This window comes from Phalaenopsis equestris, unplaced genomic scaffold (assembly GCF_001263595.1).
Source record: "Phalaenopsis equestris unplaced genomic scaffold, ASM126359v1 Scaffold000346, whole genome shotgun sequence".
Classification (NCBI taxonomy): Eukaryota; Viridiplantae; Streptophyta; class Magnoliopsida; order Asparagales; family Orchidaceae; genus Phalaenopsis; species Phalaenopsis equestris.
This window is the reverse complement of record NW_018164788.1, coordinates 486,185-505,361: the sequence shown is the minus strand read 5'-3', so window position 1 is coordinate 505,361 and position 19,177 is coordinate 486,185. Positions and strand designations below refer to the sequence as shown.

Sequence of the window (19,177 nt, the reverse complement as noted above, 5' to 3'; positions counted from 1 at the left end):
GGAAGGCAGCGAAGTCCTGAAGGAGGAAACATGGCTGGAGGAAAATTTTTGGTGCGCAGGAGGAGGCAATGGATCTCGGTGCGCACGGCTAGGGCACGGAACACTTCCATGGAAGGGCCATGTGGGAGGGGGCAAAGCGATAATATTCACTTCAGAAAGCGGGCACCTGAGTATAACCCGCGGCCCATCTTTCAGTCGAATTCTTCGACGCCAAGCCGCCACCACCGCGCCAAATGTAAAAATAAAAAAATAAAAAAAAAACGGTCACGGGCCGCAACGGGACAAAAAAGTCGCGCCAAACATACCCTAAGCCACATAGTTTTTAAACTTCCCAGGATTCTTTCGCATAAGAAATTTTAATATCTCCTCATGCTACTTTTCTTTTATTCATGTGTGGTTGGATCTTTTAGCAATGCTAATATATTAAATTCTCACTCTACAGTTCTGAATCTTTTGGCATGCAACAACTTTTAAGTTATTATAATTACCAAATAGTTAATGTAATAAATTCTCAATTAACGTTGGTAGAACTAAAAAATTAACACTTAAACTAAATTGAACTAATTCATTTAAATAATGAAATAAGTTGTTATATAATTTCTAGGATTTAATCGTATTTAACATATGTCTTATCAAACAATATGTGAAGTTTAACCATCTTAACATTGATTAAATTCTAATCAACAAGATTTACTAAATCGCATTTAAATTAAATCCTAAGACTTGCCAAATAGAGCTATATCTCGTTGGAAAACTTTGTAATATAATTTTTTTTTTGGCCTCTTTATTTCTCTTATAATCATTACCACTTATTACAAATTGCAAAAAAAATTATCGAGATTTTCTCATACAGCACAATAAACATATCAAGATGATATAGTTGAATCACAGTTTAATTCGACATAAGAAACCATAAGTTTTTTTAGTTTTTAAAAAACTTCATAGGCCTTTGATCAATATAATTTTGTTATTAATACATTATAAAAATATCAATCGAATTAAACACAAAATATTCGTGCAAAATTTGGCGAACTTTTTTAAATTAAATTCAAAACCATCCAGTCTTCACTTTAAGAAGATTTATTATCAAGCTAAATATATCAACTACACCTGAAGTTGTCCAATCTAAGTTTGAACCAGCTCAAATCAGACACTTATAATATAATTGAAAATTTGAAAATTAAAACTAATTGTCAAACAATCTTTGAATATTGCATGGTTATACTTAAATCAAACATGTTTATGAGAAAAAATTATCAAGCCCAAGTTTAATGAATTTTGAGATTTGTAAGACACTTAATGTTAAATGAACAATAAATGGTCAAAAGAAAGAGCATAGATCATATGATAGAATATTTTAGAGTTTCAGAAAAAAAAAATACTCATAAAACTTATAAATTAAACACCCCTGAAGAAGACCATGACTAACAAGGGGAATGAGTTTTTAAGGGTCTATTTGGAACAGCTTGTGCATTTTATGATAAGCTGCTTATCCTGAAACGCGGCCCGCGGGCCGGCCGCATGGGTCGACCCACGGTCTGTGTTAAGTGTAAAAACCCAAACGCAATTTCAGATAAACTGGTGAAACGCGCGAACCAAACAGTACGACAACATTTTAAAAACGCCGCCCGCACTTATAAGTTGCCCCAAACGGACCCTTAAGTCTAAAGAATTCCATAATTTTACATAATGACCAACATCAATAAATATCACCACCTACAATTATATGATTATTATCGCCTGATTATAATTGCTTGGTTACAAACATCTAATCTAATCATCATCATTTGACATTTATCCTCCCACCATAATCATTTGACCATCATCACTTTGAATGTTATCACCCGATTAATAACTTTATAAAAATAATAAATTACTTAAGAAAATTATGTCTTGTAATTTTTTTTTCTAATTTAATATTTCTCAGGCAAAAACTTTATCTTATCGTACGATTGTTCTTTTTTATCCATCTAAGTGCTTGATATTCATTCAAAACAAAGACGTAAAAATTTATACTAAATTTTTAATATGCAAAAACAGTAAGACATAATTTATATTGCCTTTAAATGAGAGTTGAAAAGAAAAAAAATATATTTAACTAATAATTTCTTTTGAAACTAAACAGTAATGATGCTATATAACTAATAAAACATTTTAATAAAATATTCCAAGTCCTCCAGCTTAGTTGTTTTCTTAATTCTACATTAAACTAAGCCATTGAGAACATGGACATCAATTTTTAGTTTTGGCATGCATCAAATGACTATTAATAGGGTATACTAGAAATCAATGGATGATATATGGTCAAGTAATTCTTGCAATTACAAAGGGCGGATATTTGATCTTAGCCATTGATAAAGATCATTGCCAATACAGCATGTTAAAAGTCAAATGATGATCAATAATAATCTAACCCATTATGATTAGAAAGGAAATCAAGCATCGCACACACATTGCTAGAAAACTTCAGACATTATTCATTGGTGGACCAAGAATGCAGCCGAGGGATGTTAATTATCGCTTGTTTGCTTAAAATCTTGCCTATATAGAAATATGGGCTGAAAAAAGAGAGATGCAAATTTTATATGGTTATACTCAGCTAACCTTATATAATGTCTCCTATTTGAAAGATTATTAACAAACAAAGCCACACCATATAAAACCATCGAAACCGAAGAAATCCGGCGAAGAGTGAGGACCTGCTGTTCAAATCAATTTACAAAATATATAGATCTGCAATCCAATGTCATTATTGTGTATGAATTTTTTTTTCTCACACTTCCATTACAATCAAACAAAAGAATTCCAACAAAAGATGTCGATCTTCCATGCCGTCATATGTGGTTGGATAAGCAGCTGTACTGGGAATAAATATGCTTGTGTACAGTAATATTTGCTTAAACTGAAGCTTACTGATTTGAATTTGATGTACTCTTCCATAAAGTTGGGTATTTTGTTATTGTTGACCTCATCTGAATGACCATTGTATTTCCTCAAGTGTTTTTCCCTTGGTTTCTGGCACCCAAGTGATCACAAACGCCAGACTCAGTACAGACACCAGTGCATAAATTGCGAATGTTCCTATCATAGGTAAATCAGAGTCATATTAAAAGCTAAACCAGATAAGAGGAAAAAGCAGTTCGGGTGGGGGGGGGGGGGGGATGGGGATACCTCCAGTGCTCCAATTCAAAAGCAAGGTGGCTGTCATTGTGATGATAAAAGCAGTCAACCAATTGGCTAATGTCGCCACACTTCCAGCAAGGCCTTTGATATTGACCGGAAGAATCTGAACAACAAAAACTTTTTATGAATCAATAGTCATTCAATATTATACCTATGTTTTAATCTTTTTCTCTTGTAAATTGTAAGAGTAAGGCGACACTAAAAAAGTCTGGTGAGACAACACGGTATTTTTCAAAAAGTAATAGTATGGGAAACTCTAGTAGAAGCGAAGTGAGACAAAGATATCTGCCATAGAAAAAGTCTGGGAAGACGTAGATAACCACTTTTCATATTAACTGCCAAACTAGAAGAAATGAAGAAATTGCAGAAACCATATTTATTAAATTACTCCTACCTAATTATTAGTGTATTTATCTTCAACAGTTGGAGGTCGTTTCTTGCTCACTACTAGGCATCAAATGGAATGGTTGGATGTTTTCATAATCATTAAGTACAACAAGGAATTGCATTTTCATAAAGTAATGACTATAAATCATTTCTGTGTATGAAGAGAAATACTCAAATACTCCCTTTGAGGCTCGATGTAAGTATTTGATTTATATTTGGTTGTCCGCTTGGGTGACTCTCAAAAGACCCAATAAATTTATTTAGAAGCATTTAATACATGCAACACAATTCTTATGTATTTACATGATTCTCCTAAACTTTCATTTTATTTACTTTTCTAACACGCAAATCTTTTGTATCACATCAAAAACATTACCATCACCTTTAAAAGTGGATTACACCTTTTGACTCATGCATAAATAACGTGACATGAATGGTAAAAATCATTGTTTAGATGGCAGATATGTAAATGCATTTGAATTGGCATGTATTTAAATCTTCCATTTATTTATTATGTTTAGATCTCTATTGTGTTTATTCTCACATTTTAATTTGAATTTTGCAAAAAGTTCCTTTACTATTCTAACTGAATTGCTAGTGAACGTTTCCAAAGGTTGATTAGAAGCATTTACCTTTTTAATGGAAATCACACAATAAGGAGACATGAAGAGAACTGTAAAAATTTATTGATGTATTGGCACGCTAAACCAGATAAGGCTAATAAGCTCTCCCTCTCCCTCTCTTAATGCTATGAGTTGAGTGCCATTGCGTTATTTGAAGAAATAAGCATGCAACAGGCATAGGCTAGTTGAATTAAACAAAAATTCAAATCATTTATGTGACAAACGCTAAAAAATGTCTTCCATGTTTGCATCAAACACATGTAAAACATCACTACGCATGTTAAACCCAATTCTGACTCAAAAGATAAACTGACTTTTACTTTTAAAATATACTCCAATTTTAGATCCCTGAAAATTATACAAACTATCACTACAAGATATGAGCTAATTAGCATCAGAGCTTGCATCAGAACAATTCCGATGGCCACTCCTAGAGTCGGTTTTGTGTCCATTTAACGTCGTTTATGGGCTGTGCACCAAAAAATTTTGATGCACAGTATTAGTGTCATGTTTAGTGTTGTATATAAGTCGAAGCAAAATGTAGCGTCAACATTAACGACATGTTGCTACCATAAAGATTACTCTTAATAGCGTCGAACAAGCTGATGAAAAGTCCAAAGCTAATTTATTTGTGTCTGAGTTGTTCGACTCAAATCCGACCGAGGTACCATAAAATTCTAATCCTGCGCTCCACAACCTCATTCAAGCAGTCCTCTCTCTTCGAATGTAGCTCCAACAATTCATGTTCTCCAAGCCTCTGCGGTGTTTCACAGGCAAACTCGCATTTCCCTCAACTCGTCCATTCCAAGCATAAGTAAACCTTCTCTCATTTTATGAATTTCCCCTTCATTTTTTCTCTGATTTGGATGGCTGAAATGGAGGAATAGATGCATCTTATTGCACGTGATGGAAGAGTACTGCTTAAACTTACAAGAAAATTTTATAAGATGGTGGTAAAATATAAAATGTTTTATGGTGCAGAATGTTGACCTATAAAAGAGAAACATAAAGCTAAATTAAGTGTTGTTGAGATGAGAATGCTTAGGTGGATGAGTGGCTTTACACTCGGGAACAAAATGCAAAACGAATATATATGTAAAAGGGTTGTTATTTCTCCGGTGGCAGACAAGATAAGAGAGACTTGTCTTAGATGGTTTGGTCACATCAAATGTCGACCATTTGATGACCTGATTAAGAGACTAGATGTTTTAGATTCGACCAATGCGAAGAAAGTTAGCAGCAGCGGTAGACATAAAAAGATTTGGGCATATTGTATGAAAAGTGATCTTATTTTATTAAAATTAAATGAAAATATGACACTTAACAAGACACAATAGAGAGAACGGATTCAAGTATATGCATGTGTGATATCAAAACTTTTGATCTTCCTCCAACTAACCATAGTTCTAAGAAAAATTTTTGAGATTGTCATTTGACTCGGAGGGGCTTGTCACGTTCTTTCTGGCAATAGACTTTTAGGTGTGATCATAGGGCTATATTAATATGAAATTAGATTTTTTGGGAGTGTTTGGTTGTCTTTGAATTTGTCACCTTTGACAAGATTTAGCCCTAAAGCAGCTATGAGCATATAGCAATTGTTGTTGCTTTTTGAACAATCTAATATATATAATCTTAAGCATGCACTATCAGAGCTTGTCAAATTGGAAAAGTGATTTAGTTTTGTTGAATTGGTGTTCCTTGGCTAACTTAAGGCTTACTGAACAAGATGATTGTTGGGAATAAAACCATTCTTCTGCCATGTTGAGTCCATCCTAACAATAAGAACATTCATCATTTGTGCATGTTGACCTAGAATTTTTGCACATCATTATTTTTAACGTCAGGGGCATTGTGAACTTGAATGTCTTCTTGCTCAATGATTGATTCTTCTGAGAAGCTAGATATATAATACATATGAAATGTATACAACTGATATCAAAATGTACTAATCTATAAATCTTCATATAGATTGCAGATGAATATTCAAAATTTAAGATTATCGTTGTATAACAAATTCTATCCATGAAAAAAAAGGACTCGCTCATGAATTCTTGAACGGTTTTGAGAAATTCATGTAAATGGCATCCCAACTAATTATTTATCTTTTAGAAAGTATATTTGGATGTCCTTGCGCCAAGCATAAAAATTAAGTGTACCTAACAACTGAGTAAGTCAAGTTGAATCTATACTGTAAGGGATTTAAACCCAGTAGTTGGTCCTAGACTGCACATGGTGTGTACGAACGAGATGTTAAGCATAATCATATCTGTGTCTCATCAAGTTATGCTCCTCTAATGGAATACAATCCTGACAGATACAAAAAATGATTCATGATGCACACAGAGATCATTTTGTTAGGAGAGTTCCTAATGATGATCAGGCACCGAACTGTGAAAAATAACAATTTTATGATTTACTAAATGTTGCACAACTGTTTTGGGAATGCTACACTATGCATATGAAACTATGGATGACGCTGAGAATTTTGAGCATCAAATCTAATTTGAACATGCCTAAAAAATGTTTCAATTAGATGGCAGTATTATTAAAGAAGACGAAATCTACAGAGAATTTAGTTCATGATGACTTGTATAGGGCAAAAAATTTAGAGCCAAAGTTAGTGTCACTATCTAAGAAGATAAATTAATATGTTAATGGTTGCATATTATATTACAGGGTTAATGCATTGGAGACGAAATTTAGATTTCACGGCACTAATAGATTCAAAGCAAAGAGGAAAAATAGTAAAAATCAGAAAAATATTTTATACGAACATCTCTTCTCTTGTCGTTCATGCCCTAGCTTCAGAGATTGTTCATTTCTATATGTACAGCTCCTCACATGACATGGCACAGTACTGGATTTATTGATATAATAATTTTATGAGTCACCCGTTAAATGGTAAAACCTTGAGAAATTTCTACAGTAGTTATTCTGACTTTACAACTGAACCAAGCAATAATAGACTTAACTTATGTGCAGATGGGTTCATCCCGTACAATCAAGTCTTAACACTGTATTCATGTTTACCATTTATTATTACGTCATATAATTTACTCCCTCATATGTGTATAACGTCGTTTTTGTTTCTGACGTTGATCATATCAGGTCTACATGGCCTAAAAGAAAAAGTTGACGTCTACTTACAGTCTCTAATAGATGAGCTTCAAATATTATAAGAAAAATGTGTACTAACTTATGATATCGCTAGGAAATAGAATTTTTAATTGAAAGTTGCTTTTATGTGAACTATTAGTGATTTCTCAGCTTATGAGATGCTATTTGGTTGGAGCACAGCTGAGCAATTGGCTTGTCCTTGCGGCATGGATATGTTCACTGTATTTCACTTTAAAGCATAGAAAAAAATCTCGATTTGATTGTCATCAAATATTTTTATCCAACAATCACCCATTGAGAATAAATAAACACGTCTATTTAAAAAATTAAATTGAAAAATCAAATCCAACCCCGATAATAACTAGGGCCAATTTATGACAAACGATCAGTAAAATACCAAAGATCACTGAGAAACCTGAACTAGGTTCAAATCATCTTCCTTAGTTCGGTGTTAGACATAACTGAACAAAGCAGAATATTTTTTTGGATATTCCATATTGGAGGACTCATTTGATTAGACATAATCTCGATAATATACATATTAAAAAAAATTTTATAATACCTTCAAAAGTGTGATGGATATTAAGAGTAAAGCAAAAGATGACGCGAAAGCAAGATTGGACCGGAATGAGTACTGTTAGAGGAGAGGTTTAAATATTTTGAAGGAAAATACAGGTTAAACTAATAAAATCCAAAACTATGTATTGTCTCATATTGGACCAACGACGAACAATATTTGAATAGATACATTCTCTGAAATTTCTTAATGGATGTGTATGAAACTTGAGTCGCTGTGTTGACTTGGGATTTGGGCATGGGGAAGATATTCGACAAGAAGAGTCATGACTGTCATATTTTTTTACGGTGCTTACTACCATCTTCATTTATTGTCCTGTCAAAGCCGATACTTGATCCATTGATCGAAATCAATACATCCTTCAGGAGGTTGTACACGGGGAATCTGAATGTTGATTCATTGAGAAATCATATCATGAATACTCCCTTATTATTATGCAAGCTCGAGCGGATAATTTCCCCTAATTTTTTTTACTCAAAGGAGCATCTATTAGATACATTTATATTATGAGACTATACTGAGGAGTCAAGTGCAGTACAGATGAATGTATCCTTTTGAGATGTATGACTTCTTAATGTGTACACTCACAACTTGCATTTTATTTTAGACTAATCTATAACCATAATTATTCAAAAATGTCTTCATTTTGCAGAATTTTAAATAAAATAAAAAAAAACATTAAGAATAAAGCATATCCGGAGGGACTTGATATGCAAGACATACTTGCTGCAATAAACAACAACTTTCTATTCGTACTATTTCAAGCAAGGGCAACAAATATATCAAATTGTTAGTGACATGTCTTCACAATCATAACTATTTGTATTTTAAATATTAGGAGAATAATCATGGAGGCATGGTACACATTACCTCAATAATAAAGTGCTTCGAGCAGCGACGAATTACAAACATTTATAGATAAGATTTCTAGTAATAAAAATTATTCTTAATTATTATTAAGAATGTTATACTAATTTATTCCAACATACAAATAACAATAATATGAGAAGGTTATTTACCGACAATTTGAACATAGGGGGTAACTCTCTAATAGACAATAAAATTGAAAGAAAATTTCGACATGGTTTAAATTATATGTACGTCAAAGTAACTCTTCGATTCACTATTATGTAATATAAATTTCAAGTTCAAAGCAAAGGTAATTATAATTTGTAACTTCTAATAAGTACATAATACAAGAAAAAGAATTACGAATCAGAGCTTACTAGATTATGCTTCGAGCCTAATTACAGTGTCACCATATGACAAATATTTGATGTGAGATTTCACATAAATTTTTTTGATGTGAATGGAATAATGCGTATAATTGTGGCGTTTGTGTTAGAGGAAACACACAATCAGATAGTAAGACCAATTATTATGACATATTTGAAGAAGTGGTTCAATTAAAATATTTGAATCTTATTACACGCAATGTATTTATGTTCAATTGTGAGTGGTTTGATCTTTGTTCTTAATCGAGGAACACAAATACTAAACTCTTATGATATTACCAAAATCAAAATGAACAGATGTAAAGTTTGATCCAATTTATCTTAGCATGTTAAGTTAGTCAGGTTTATTACCTTCAATACCTTGAAAGAGCAAGCGCTAAACTTGATTGGGCTATCGTTACGAAGAATAAACTAAGAAAAACTATTGAGATGCAAACTATTATTGAAATCATTCACCAAGAGCAAGGTATGTCAGATTTTTGCATTCAACTTGATTCAATCGAAAAAAGTTTACCCTAAAGGATACCACGAGAATTTATAAAGTTTCCAAAATATAAATGATAATGATGATGATGATGATATTGAAGAAAACATTTTAAGTTCATCATCGACTGACTCGTCAAATGAAACAGTATAAAAATGGTTTGTATGTTTAGATGGTTAATTTCTTTTGTTGATTTTACTTTTATTATATTTAGATGTTACTGCATGCTTCTTGTTTTGATTATGCATCTTTCTGTTTTTACCTTTTATTGCTTATATTATGCTTCTTGTTTACTTTTTGTTCTTTTTAGACAGTTACGATGTATTTCCTATTTTAATTCTACAAATTCCTGCTTTTACTTGTGTTGCTTATATTAGATTTCTCTTGATTAGTTTTGCTTTAAATATTAATTTTATCAATATATTTTTTCAAGTTACAAATGACACCACTTGAACGACGTCATAGGGTCACTTCAAAGAATACATATAAGAGGATGATGATGGTCGTGTGTCGCTCTGACAAACACAACACTACTCTGTATTGGTCACAAGCACCACCGCCATTACAGCTCCTCTTGTACAATCTAGAGTTGCTCAAATTAGACTTGTTAGTCTTGTATCTAGAATTTGCGTTGAAATATGAAAAAAAAAATTTGCAGTTCTTTGCAGCAGATATAGTGAAATTACTGTAGCTACATTAACCTTACTGCTGTTACATTGAAATGAAAAATTAAAAACTCATAAAAGCATTAAGAATCATAAAATAATCAAATTTCACTGTATTGGCTACCTCACTAGCTACAGTAACAAAAAAAAACTCATAAAATTTCATTGTATCTACACTCTACAGTAACAAAAAAACACAAAAGCATAAAAAAATAGAAAACCTCACTGGTTGCGTCGCTGCAGGAGAAACAATGCCGCTGCGGGAGAAGACAACGCTGACGAACGTAATCCAAGCGTGCGTGACAGAGCCTGCATGCAAGGGCCCGCGTGCGAGACGAAGATCGCTTACGTGCGAGAACAAGTGAGACAAAGCAGACAAGCATGCTACGGAATTTTCTGTGGGTGCGGTGCGAGGAACGAAGCAGACGACGGCAGAATCCTCTTCGACTCTGCATGCGATGGAGGAAGTTGTGTCTGTAGGGGATGATTGCGTGCGGGAGAAGCTCGAATGAGATAGGTATTTAAAATTAGAGATTTTTTACCCTTTTTATTCGATTAGGAGGCGAGGCGTACATCCCGTGAGGCGTGTACTGCACTCCGGTTGTATTCGCGCGTAAGCCCCGCTCGATTTACGCCACCCTCGTGGGCTTGGGCCGGAAGACACCTTTAGCCCCGCCACAAAGCAGGCCCCGAGCACATCCCAAAACAGAGGGCGCCGCGTCCACATTGGAGGCCTGGTCCTCCGCTCTTATTGGTAAGATTCTCTAAATATTTAAAAATTAAATGATTGATGTAATTATGAGGTACTTATCATTTTCTTATGTACATAGGCTAAGGAGCTTGACCAGCCGACCACCATTACAATGTAGCATGTTCAGAAGTATCGACACCTACAACGCAATATTGGGTCTCTAAACTCTCTCGGCAAGTCAATGTAAGTAAAAAAAAAATTGATTTTTTATATATTTTTTACTATTAATGTTAGAAATGACACTTAATCTTTAGTTTTATTTATATAGGAGTACGAGAAGTTTCGTGAGAGAGAGAATTGGCGAGCCAAAGTCTGACATCCACTAGCAGCAGTGATAGCCAGTCTACCATTGCATCGTCTGATTTTGAACTATTGACGCAGATAGCAGAAAAACAGGGAATGGTCAACGACTTGGGCATGAAGGGAATAGCATTTGAGGTAGAGCACTTTCGTGCTTAGATGGGTGGTTCGAGCTCGTTGCAATCGGAGCATGAAGAGCCACCCGACAGGCCAGTGTTACAAGTAAAGAGATCTGTCAGATGTGTGAAAACCAGCAAAAAGTTAAGGAGACTCTAGCATGCCCGATGAAAAGTAATATAATCATCCGAGCAAGCTTCATATGAGTTATGTGGATAAGGAGAGAAAGAGGAGGTTGATTAAGAGTTTGATGACATTCCTCCACCATGGGGTATTGTATTTTCTTTGTGAAGTGAACATTTATTCTATATATAGATGTAAGGTTTTGTGCACAGAATCGTATTTGTTACATTATGTATGTAATTATTATTTGAATTTGTTGGCGATGTAGCTTCTCAGTTATAATGGTACTTATTTGTGATATGGATTTGTTTTGCGCATGTTGTAAAAATCTGATTGTTCTTTAACATTATTTTAAAATTTGTTGCATATTTGCATCAAACATACAATAAAATTTCCAACGCTAATTGCTACGTTTTTTCACTGCTATTAGATACATTTTGATTTTAATAGAGAATCTCTGGCAAACTACATCAACGCAGATAAGCAAGCTAATTTGTGTTTATCATATTTCAACGCAAATTCTAACATTAAAGTTGCGTCGGAGTGGTCCGTGCCTAATTTCATTAATGTCCGTGCTTACAGACATTTATTCCAAGGCAAGTTACTTACGTCAGACATTTTTGACGCTAATGGCATTATTAGTCTTGATTTTAGCATTGACCACAATAATGAAGCAAATCCGACGCAAATCAAATTAGTAGCAGAATATCCCTATATTAATGTTGGATTCGTAAATAGACATAGATATGAATTTTTAATATATTTGATTTTATACAATTAATTTATAAATTAATTAAATTTACTTTTAATAACATTATTAATTTGTTTAATCATCGCTTCCATATTTCTTGCAATAATTTCATTCTCCACAAGCAACACAATGGCAAGATCAATATAAAGGGTTGGGATTTATTAATTCAAAAAAGAAAAAATATGTTTTAAATTGAGAGGAAATTGTTTCAAGATAAAAACTTAATTTATTCAAAATTTAAAGGGCCTTTTTAGTCATAAAAAAGCAATTTTTTGAAATACAAATTGTTAATATTATCTATCACATTGGATTTTTTTTTTAATTAAAGTGATGGTTTGCAAATAAATTATTGTTAAATAATAAATGTAAATGAAAATAATTAATAATAGATAAAAATGATTTAGAAAGTATCATGTCTGTTGTGATAAGTAGACAACTATATTGATGACTTGCACATAAAACTCAAGAGTTCTAACAAGAGGAGCCTCATAAAGGTGACAAATGAATTCCTGACTTTTAATATTACGATTGGAGTAGATCAACTGGTATCGAGGGGCAATGATAAAGCATGACATTACGATGACCAACATTTATTAATAACTATTATGAGTGAAAAGTTGTGTGATGACTCCATGCAATGAAATATATTAAACCTAAACAACTATAATATGATACTTTTAAGAAAAAAATAAAAAAATAAGAGTAAAAAAAAATTAAAATAAATGCAAATATTGACATTGAATAAAACGATGATTAATAGCAATTTTTATTATTTTTTACCACTCGCATATTAATGATATCTTTTGTACATATAGGTATTGAAGTACTTTTATTTATCATATTGTTGTTACTCATCAATCACAGATAATCATGCATGCTCTTTTTTTTTATAAGTTTGGATTTTATTTTAGCATTAATTATCTCATTGGGCGTATGATTTATCAGATAAAATTATACCAATGTACGAAGTGCACCGTTTTATCCAATCTTATTTTTGCATTCATAGAGAATAACTGAATTCCAACTTGTTCCTCCAAAATATGCAAAGACTATATTGCACAAACATTTCTAATTAAAGATTCGTAAAGTGTCCGACAAGTATCAGACGCAAACACAACTCGACGTGGATCCGACATGGCTCGACCACGACTTTGACTCTTGTCGGACACAAGATAGAAGTATCTCATTTAAATAATATTAAAAGAAAAGAACACGCACAACACATGCGTGTTCTAAATTAATGAATTAAAAATTTCACTAAAAAATCTTTATGCCTATAATTAAAAAAATATAATTTAATTTAAAACTTGAGAAAGAATATATCAATCAATTTTTATGTATATAAATATCTAACACATGAATTTCAATTTTTACTTACATGTTTCCTTACATATATACAAAAAATGCATAGCTTACATGTCACCTTATATATAAAAAATGCATATTTTAAAATTGAAACAGTCGTATGTTAGAGGTGATATGGAGGCTTTGTGTGGCATTAAAAAATAAAGCAAAAGTTAGGTGCTGGATATATAAATGCATAAGAATGGGGTGCCAAGTAAGCATGTGTTCATTTTATTTCTTTTAATGAATAATTGATTAAGAAGATTTAAATATTGAAGCAATACAAATTAAAAATATGCTTACTTCTATACATTTTGATTATTTTAAAATATAATTTAATATATTTTTAAAGATAAAAAATAAGATATATACTAATTATATCAGCTAAAATGAGAAACAAAAGAGAAGTCAAACAAGATCTTAGTTTTAAGTAGTGCTAATAATTTTTTTATTTTCTCTTTTGTATTATTCTTAATGTTTTATTTATTTATTTATTTTTATATTTAATAATCTTTTTATAATGACAAGTCCAAGGTATGTCTGTGTCCTATATTTCCGCTAATAGCATGTCTCGTGCTCGTATCGTGTCTATGCCCCTGTATTTGTATCTATACAACAATGGCTACATGCAACTAAGTCATTGCTCCAAACTAGCTCTCTAAAATCTAATTTCCACAAAAATTAAAAGTTTTTCTCCATAAAATATCATCACATTCAAGAATATATTTCTTTTCAAATGAAATTAAGTACGTTTAAAGAGTTGTTCAAGAGAACTATTTTCATATAGATATTTTTTAACAGTACAAAAATTGCCAATTTGGAAAAATGGTTGCCTAAAAAACAAAATGTCGCCACTTCAACAAGAAAAAATACTTTCAATAAGAAATTGCTTTCTGAAAAATATTATATAGTGAACAAAACTTAAACTTTCTATCGATGCATGGCAGTTTATTTTCTTAGACTATAACAATAATAAAAAAAGAATTCCATGCTCCCAGTTTTAAGATTAACAGATATTTAGTAAATGTATAATGCAAGTGCAATCTATAATCATGACAGTAAAATTAGGGATGAACCATGTACTCATTAATTTGGCTTTCCATGAAAATTGAAGTAATATATACAAACTACAACAAATCTAAAAAATCTACATCTTAACTGGATCAACAGATGGTTGACGTTTAAAAATGATAGAAAATAATTTTTAATGACTGCAAATTATGTCTTAGTTGGTATGAATATTCAGCACATATAAAAATAAAAATGATAGAAGATAATAATTTTTAAATGGAAAACTTTAAAAAAGAAGGAAAAGCTATAAAGATTGATCCAATCAAAAAAATCTATGATTTAACTAAAATTACAAAATTCTGCTCTTCGTTTATTAGAGAAGATATGCTTGTCTATTAACATGAGGCAATTTTATGTGTTTTCCCTGCATTTAATTCTATATTTTCATCCATATTTATCATAATTTTACACTTAAAAAAGTATTTTGTTGTATTTTGCAGGGTACAAATGCTTAAACCACTAGAGGATGAAAAGGAGACAATTTAGGCAGCCACACGAGACAAAAATGGAGATCCTAGTCTAACGCACCTGCTTTCAAATATGGCTCCCTCTCTCCTAAATCTAGATAAGTCGAAAAACCCACGCCAAAAGCAAGCACACCAACACCCGCATTCAGTGCACCCGCACCTACACATCGTGTGACCGTGCTCAAATTGCAACGCGCCCTGATCCGCCCAAGAGATTATCACAATAATGTAAGACCTAGTAATGACACCAGAAATTTGATTCGATTCCTAACAAATAAATTAAGTTAATAAAATTAGATACTATTACTCACCAGGGTTTCTCACGCAAGTATACATATTGTTTCAGTAATATAGGGCTCTAATAAGTCTGGATTGTCGATCCCACAAAGAAGTGAGGTAGTTAAATTCCTTAGGAGAAATTCTAGTCTACTACTTTCAGGTCCTAGTTTGGAAGGTTGATAAAGGGTGATTTTCTAACTATTCTTAAGTTAAGATTCTATGACTAAGTGAAACCTACCTAGGTCAATTGATTAGGTGAAATTCAATATTGATAAAAGTAATTTTCTCTTGTGATTTACTAGGTAGATTGTAAGTATGACAACTAGGAATTGTAATTTATGCAATGACAAATAGGAGCATAAATCTATTTATCCTTTGTTGAGCGCGTAAATAAATATAGTTCACATTTGGTTCTGATTCTAATTGTCACCCTTGAAACTCCATGTTCAAACTCTATCAGCACATCTTCTATATTTGAATTGCCTCCTGACTACTTCACAATAGCCTATCGGATAATGTGAATATTCTAGTTGTTTCACCACCGCTCTTCTTAATGGGTCAAAACTGATTTTAACAAGTCATATGGTAAGTATGACATGTAAACGAAGCCTAGAGAATACTCATCATATTTAAATAAAAAAAAGCCAATTCCATAGCATTCAACATTCAACAAATTCTACCTAATAATCACAAGAGAAAAGTGCAGGAATTCTATTCACAAAGCATATTTAAAATCACAGAAAACTTCATTGAATTAAAACAAATTCACTAAATATACACTTAAAATCAAGTACAAGAAAATCAAAACACAATACTTAGCTTTTCTCCGTTGAGAAAAAGATATAAATCACTCCAACAAAGTCTTCTAATAATCCTTGCAATGCTAATACAAATCCATTACAGAATTCACTCAAATTTCCCTGTCCAATCTCTCAAGATCAGGTTGATTCTACAATTCCTACTCCTACCTATGTCTCATAGTGCCCTTGGAGAATTCTTGGAGTTGAAAATTCCAAATGTCGTTTAATGTCCTCTTCCAAACCGTCCAAATCCTATAGATAACCCCTGGTTTGTGCTGAAACCGTCCAGGTAGTTTTCAGCACCTTGACGCCTAGTCTGTGGTGCCTAGACGCCATCTTCTCGGTTTGTTGGGAGGACTCCGGCGCCTAGGCGCCAGAAAATGGCGCCTTGGCGCCCAAAAAGTGCTGGCAGCCTCATTTGCTCAAATTGCCTCTGTTTCCCTCCATTTTTTCTCCAATTTACTCCAATCATCCTACATGTTATACCTACAATAAAAATAATTATAAAAGACAAAGGAATTTAAGCATGTTGAAAGACATATCACGCCCGCGCCAGCCTGTCGCGCTTTTTGCTTTGATTCCAAGAATTGAGAAATTTGGAACCATTTTATAACGAACTTGGAACCCGAATGAAGCTCCTAAGTATATAAGCTCGTTATTGTCAAGATAGAAGCATTTTTTGCCTTTGGGCTTGGCCTCTAAGGTTTAGAGAGTCTTTGGGGCACTATGTTTTCCCTTTAGGGTTTCCTACTTTTTCTTCCTCTTCCGCGATGTTGGTTTCTTGTTAGAGATTGAGAGATGTAGAGTGTAATTATATGAGAAGAGATTTATGAAAGCTTGTATTGAACGAAAATAACCATGATGCATTGCAGGAACTGATTGCTCAGATTTGACCTTTTTGTACTTCGTGCATTGTGCACTTTTTATTCCCGCAATAACAATTTTCGTGTTTTTTTATCTCATGCATTATGGTTAATCAATTTTCATACACCTGTAATGTGAGATGTGGTTTTCTTGTATTTTATCTTATGGAATTGTGTCCCTAGACACCTAGTTCTTGCATGAATTCAATACATTGATGTGTTAATTTGCATTCTTAAGTGTCATTTGGAGGAGTGTTGGGGCTGCGTACGTCCAGAAAACTCGGTTCCTGCTTGTTTGTTTTTCGTGATGTGGGCGCATTTCATTAAACGCACCCCATAAGTTATGCCCCGCTTCATTCCTTCTTCCTCTAATGTCTTCTTTCCCTCTTTTATTCATGGTTGCTTTGCTATGTGGGATATATGGTTTGTGTTGTTAGCCATTCGTTTTGATTTTTTTACAAACATAGCACCGGAAACATCACCTTTTTCTCTATTTCTTAGTGGCTTCACACTCTATGGTTAGTGTTTTACGTTTCTAGTTTGGTTTTAGTATTATAGGCTTCCCGATGGCTTTGGTAGGTGCGGTTTGCGGCTCTGCTCTGTCTAATTTGCCTTTAATGGGATAATTACATACCATCCAGTCCAAGCAGTACTTCTTGGTTTCTTTGCTCTGTATGATGTGGTTTGCTGCTTTCTTTTTTGTTTTGAGATAATTACATACATAGCTTCCGAAAAATACTGAAAGGTGGCTCTGCCCTATTTGGTTTCCAATGATGAATTTGTTATTGAAAAAATTACTGAAAGGTGGCTCTGCCCTGTTTGGTTTCCAATGATGGATTTGTTATTGAAAAAAATAGGTAAGGATTTTATCATTAATTTTGATATTTGAGTGGAAATTTGAGAAATTGATGAAAATGAATTGTTTTCTTGGTTAATAGCACTGTTTCAGGTGCTTTGATCAATGAGCATTGGTGAGGATTATGTCATGAATTTTGATATTTAAGTGGGAATTTGAGAAATGAATGAGAGTAGGATTTGTTAATAACAATGTTTTGAGTGTTATGAATGTATTGTATAGGAGTTGGGATTTTATCATGAATTATGATATTTCAGTGAAAATTTTAAAAATGGTTGAAGGAGGTTGGATTTGTTAATAGCAATGTTTCGAGTGTTGTGAATGTTTTGAATATGGGTTAGCATTTTAACATGACTTTTGATATGGCAACAAGAATTTGAAAAATGGATGAAAGATGATGGTGGTTTTGTTAATAGCAATGTTCCGAGTGCGATGAATGTTTTGTTAAAGCTCATGAAGTAGATGGTCGCTAAGACCTTAGATTAATAGCAATGCCAAAGCCCTTCGATTTCTTAGGTTGCATTGGCATTCAAACTGCCTTTTGGTGATGGCCTTGAATTAACGTTACTTTGGAGTTGGATTGTGATGCCAACGGCAAAGCTTAATTACCTTTGAACAAATATTTATTTAATTGCAAAAGCACATGTTGGTGTCAATGCTTGAGTTCATGATTATTAAAATCCATATATAAGAATGCTCATGCAGCATGGTAAGCTTTCCATAGTTCAGCTTTTAATTTGATATTAGGGTTTCTCTCCTGCTGTCACTACTTGAAGGGCTTATCTAATTTGCTTTATGTTTTGGAGAGTTCAAGTTTTTATTTGATTAATGTAATTCAGAGTAACTACTTTTAAGAAAGTACGTTCATCAGTTCATTTCATGCTAGAAGTTGTAATGGATAAGTTAAAAAAAATTAGAGCGTCTGCTATATGGGATAAAGAAGTGGAAGTTAGCCTTCTGCGATCTATGTCTGATGGAAGTTGAACTAGGAAATAGACCAACTGTCTATTTTAAAGAAAATATGGCAGAATATCATGAAAATGTTTAAGGAATATATTCGAAGAGAATATGATAAAATGCAACTGGAAAACGCATGGAATCAGTAAAAAAAAAATTAGAAAATATAAAAAGAGTTAAAGCGAGATTGAGATCACATAAAGCGAACGATTGATGCTTCAAAAAAA

At 32.8% G+C, this 19,177-nt stretch overlaps 1 protein-coding gene across 4 annotated transcripts in view; it reads right to left on the bottom strand.

The window, feature by feature from the left end:
* Nucleotides 1–2,622: 2,622 nt before the first annotated feature.
* LOC110025973 (sugar transporter ERD6-like 4) overlaps nucleotides 2,623–19,177 on the bottom strand; it is a 35,609-nt gene continuing 19,054 nt past the window's right edge. The window contains exons 16-17 of one of the 4 annotated variants that reach the window (XM_020726688.1): nucleotides 3,172–3,286; nucleotides 2,623–3,081 (exon numbers count right to left, since the gene is read on the bottom strand). In XM_020726688.1, the coding sequence (XP_020582347.1) occupies nucleotides 2,969–3,081; nucleotides 3,172–3,286 (228 nt within the window). In that variant the 3' untranslated portion in view covers nucleotides 2,623–2,968. Of the gene's footprint in view, nucleotides 3,082–3,171; nucleotides 3,287–10,492; nucleotides 11,036–16,449; nucleotides 16,761–19,177 lie in introns of those variants that run through there. The other 3 variants (XR_002294162.1, XR_002294161.1, XM_020726689.1) reach the window with 3 other exon arrangements.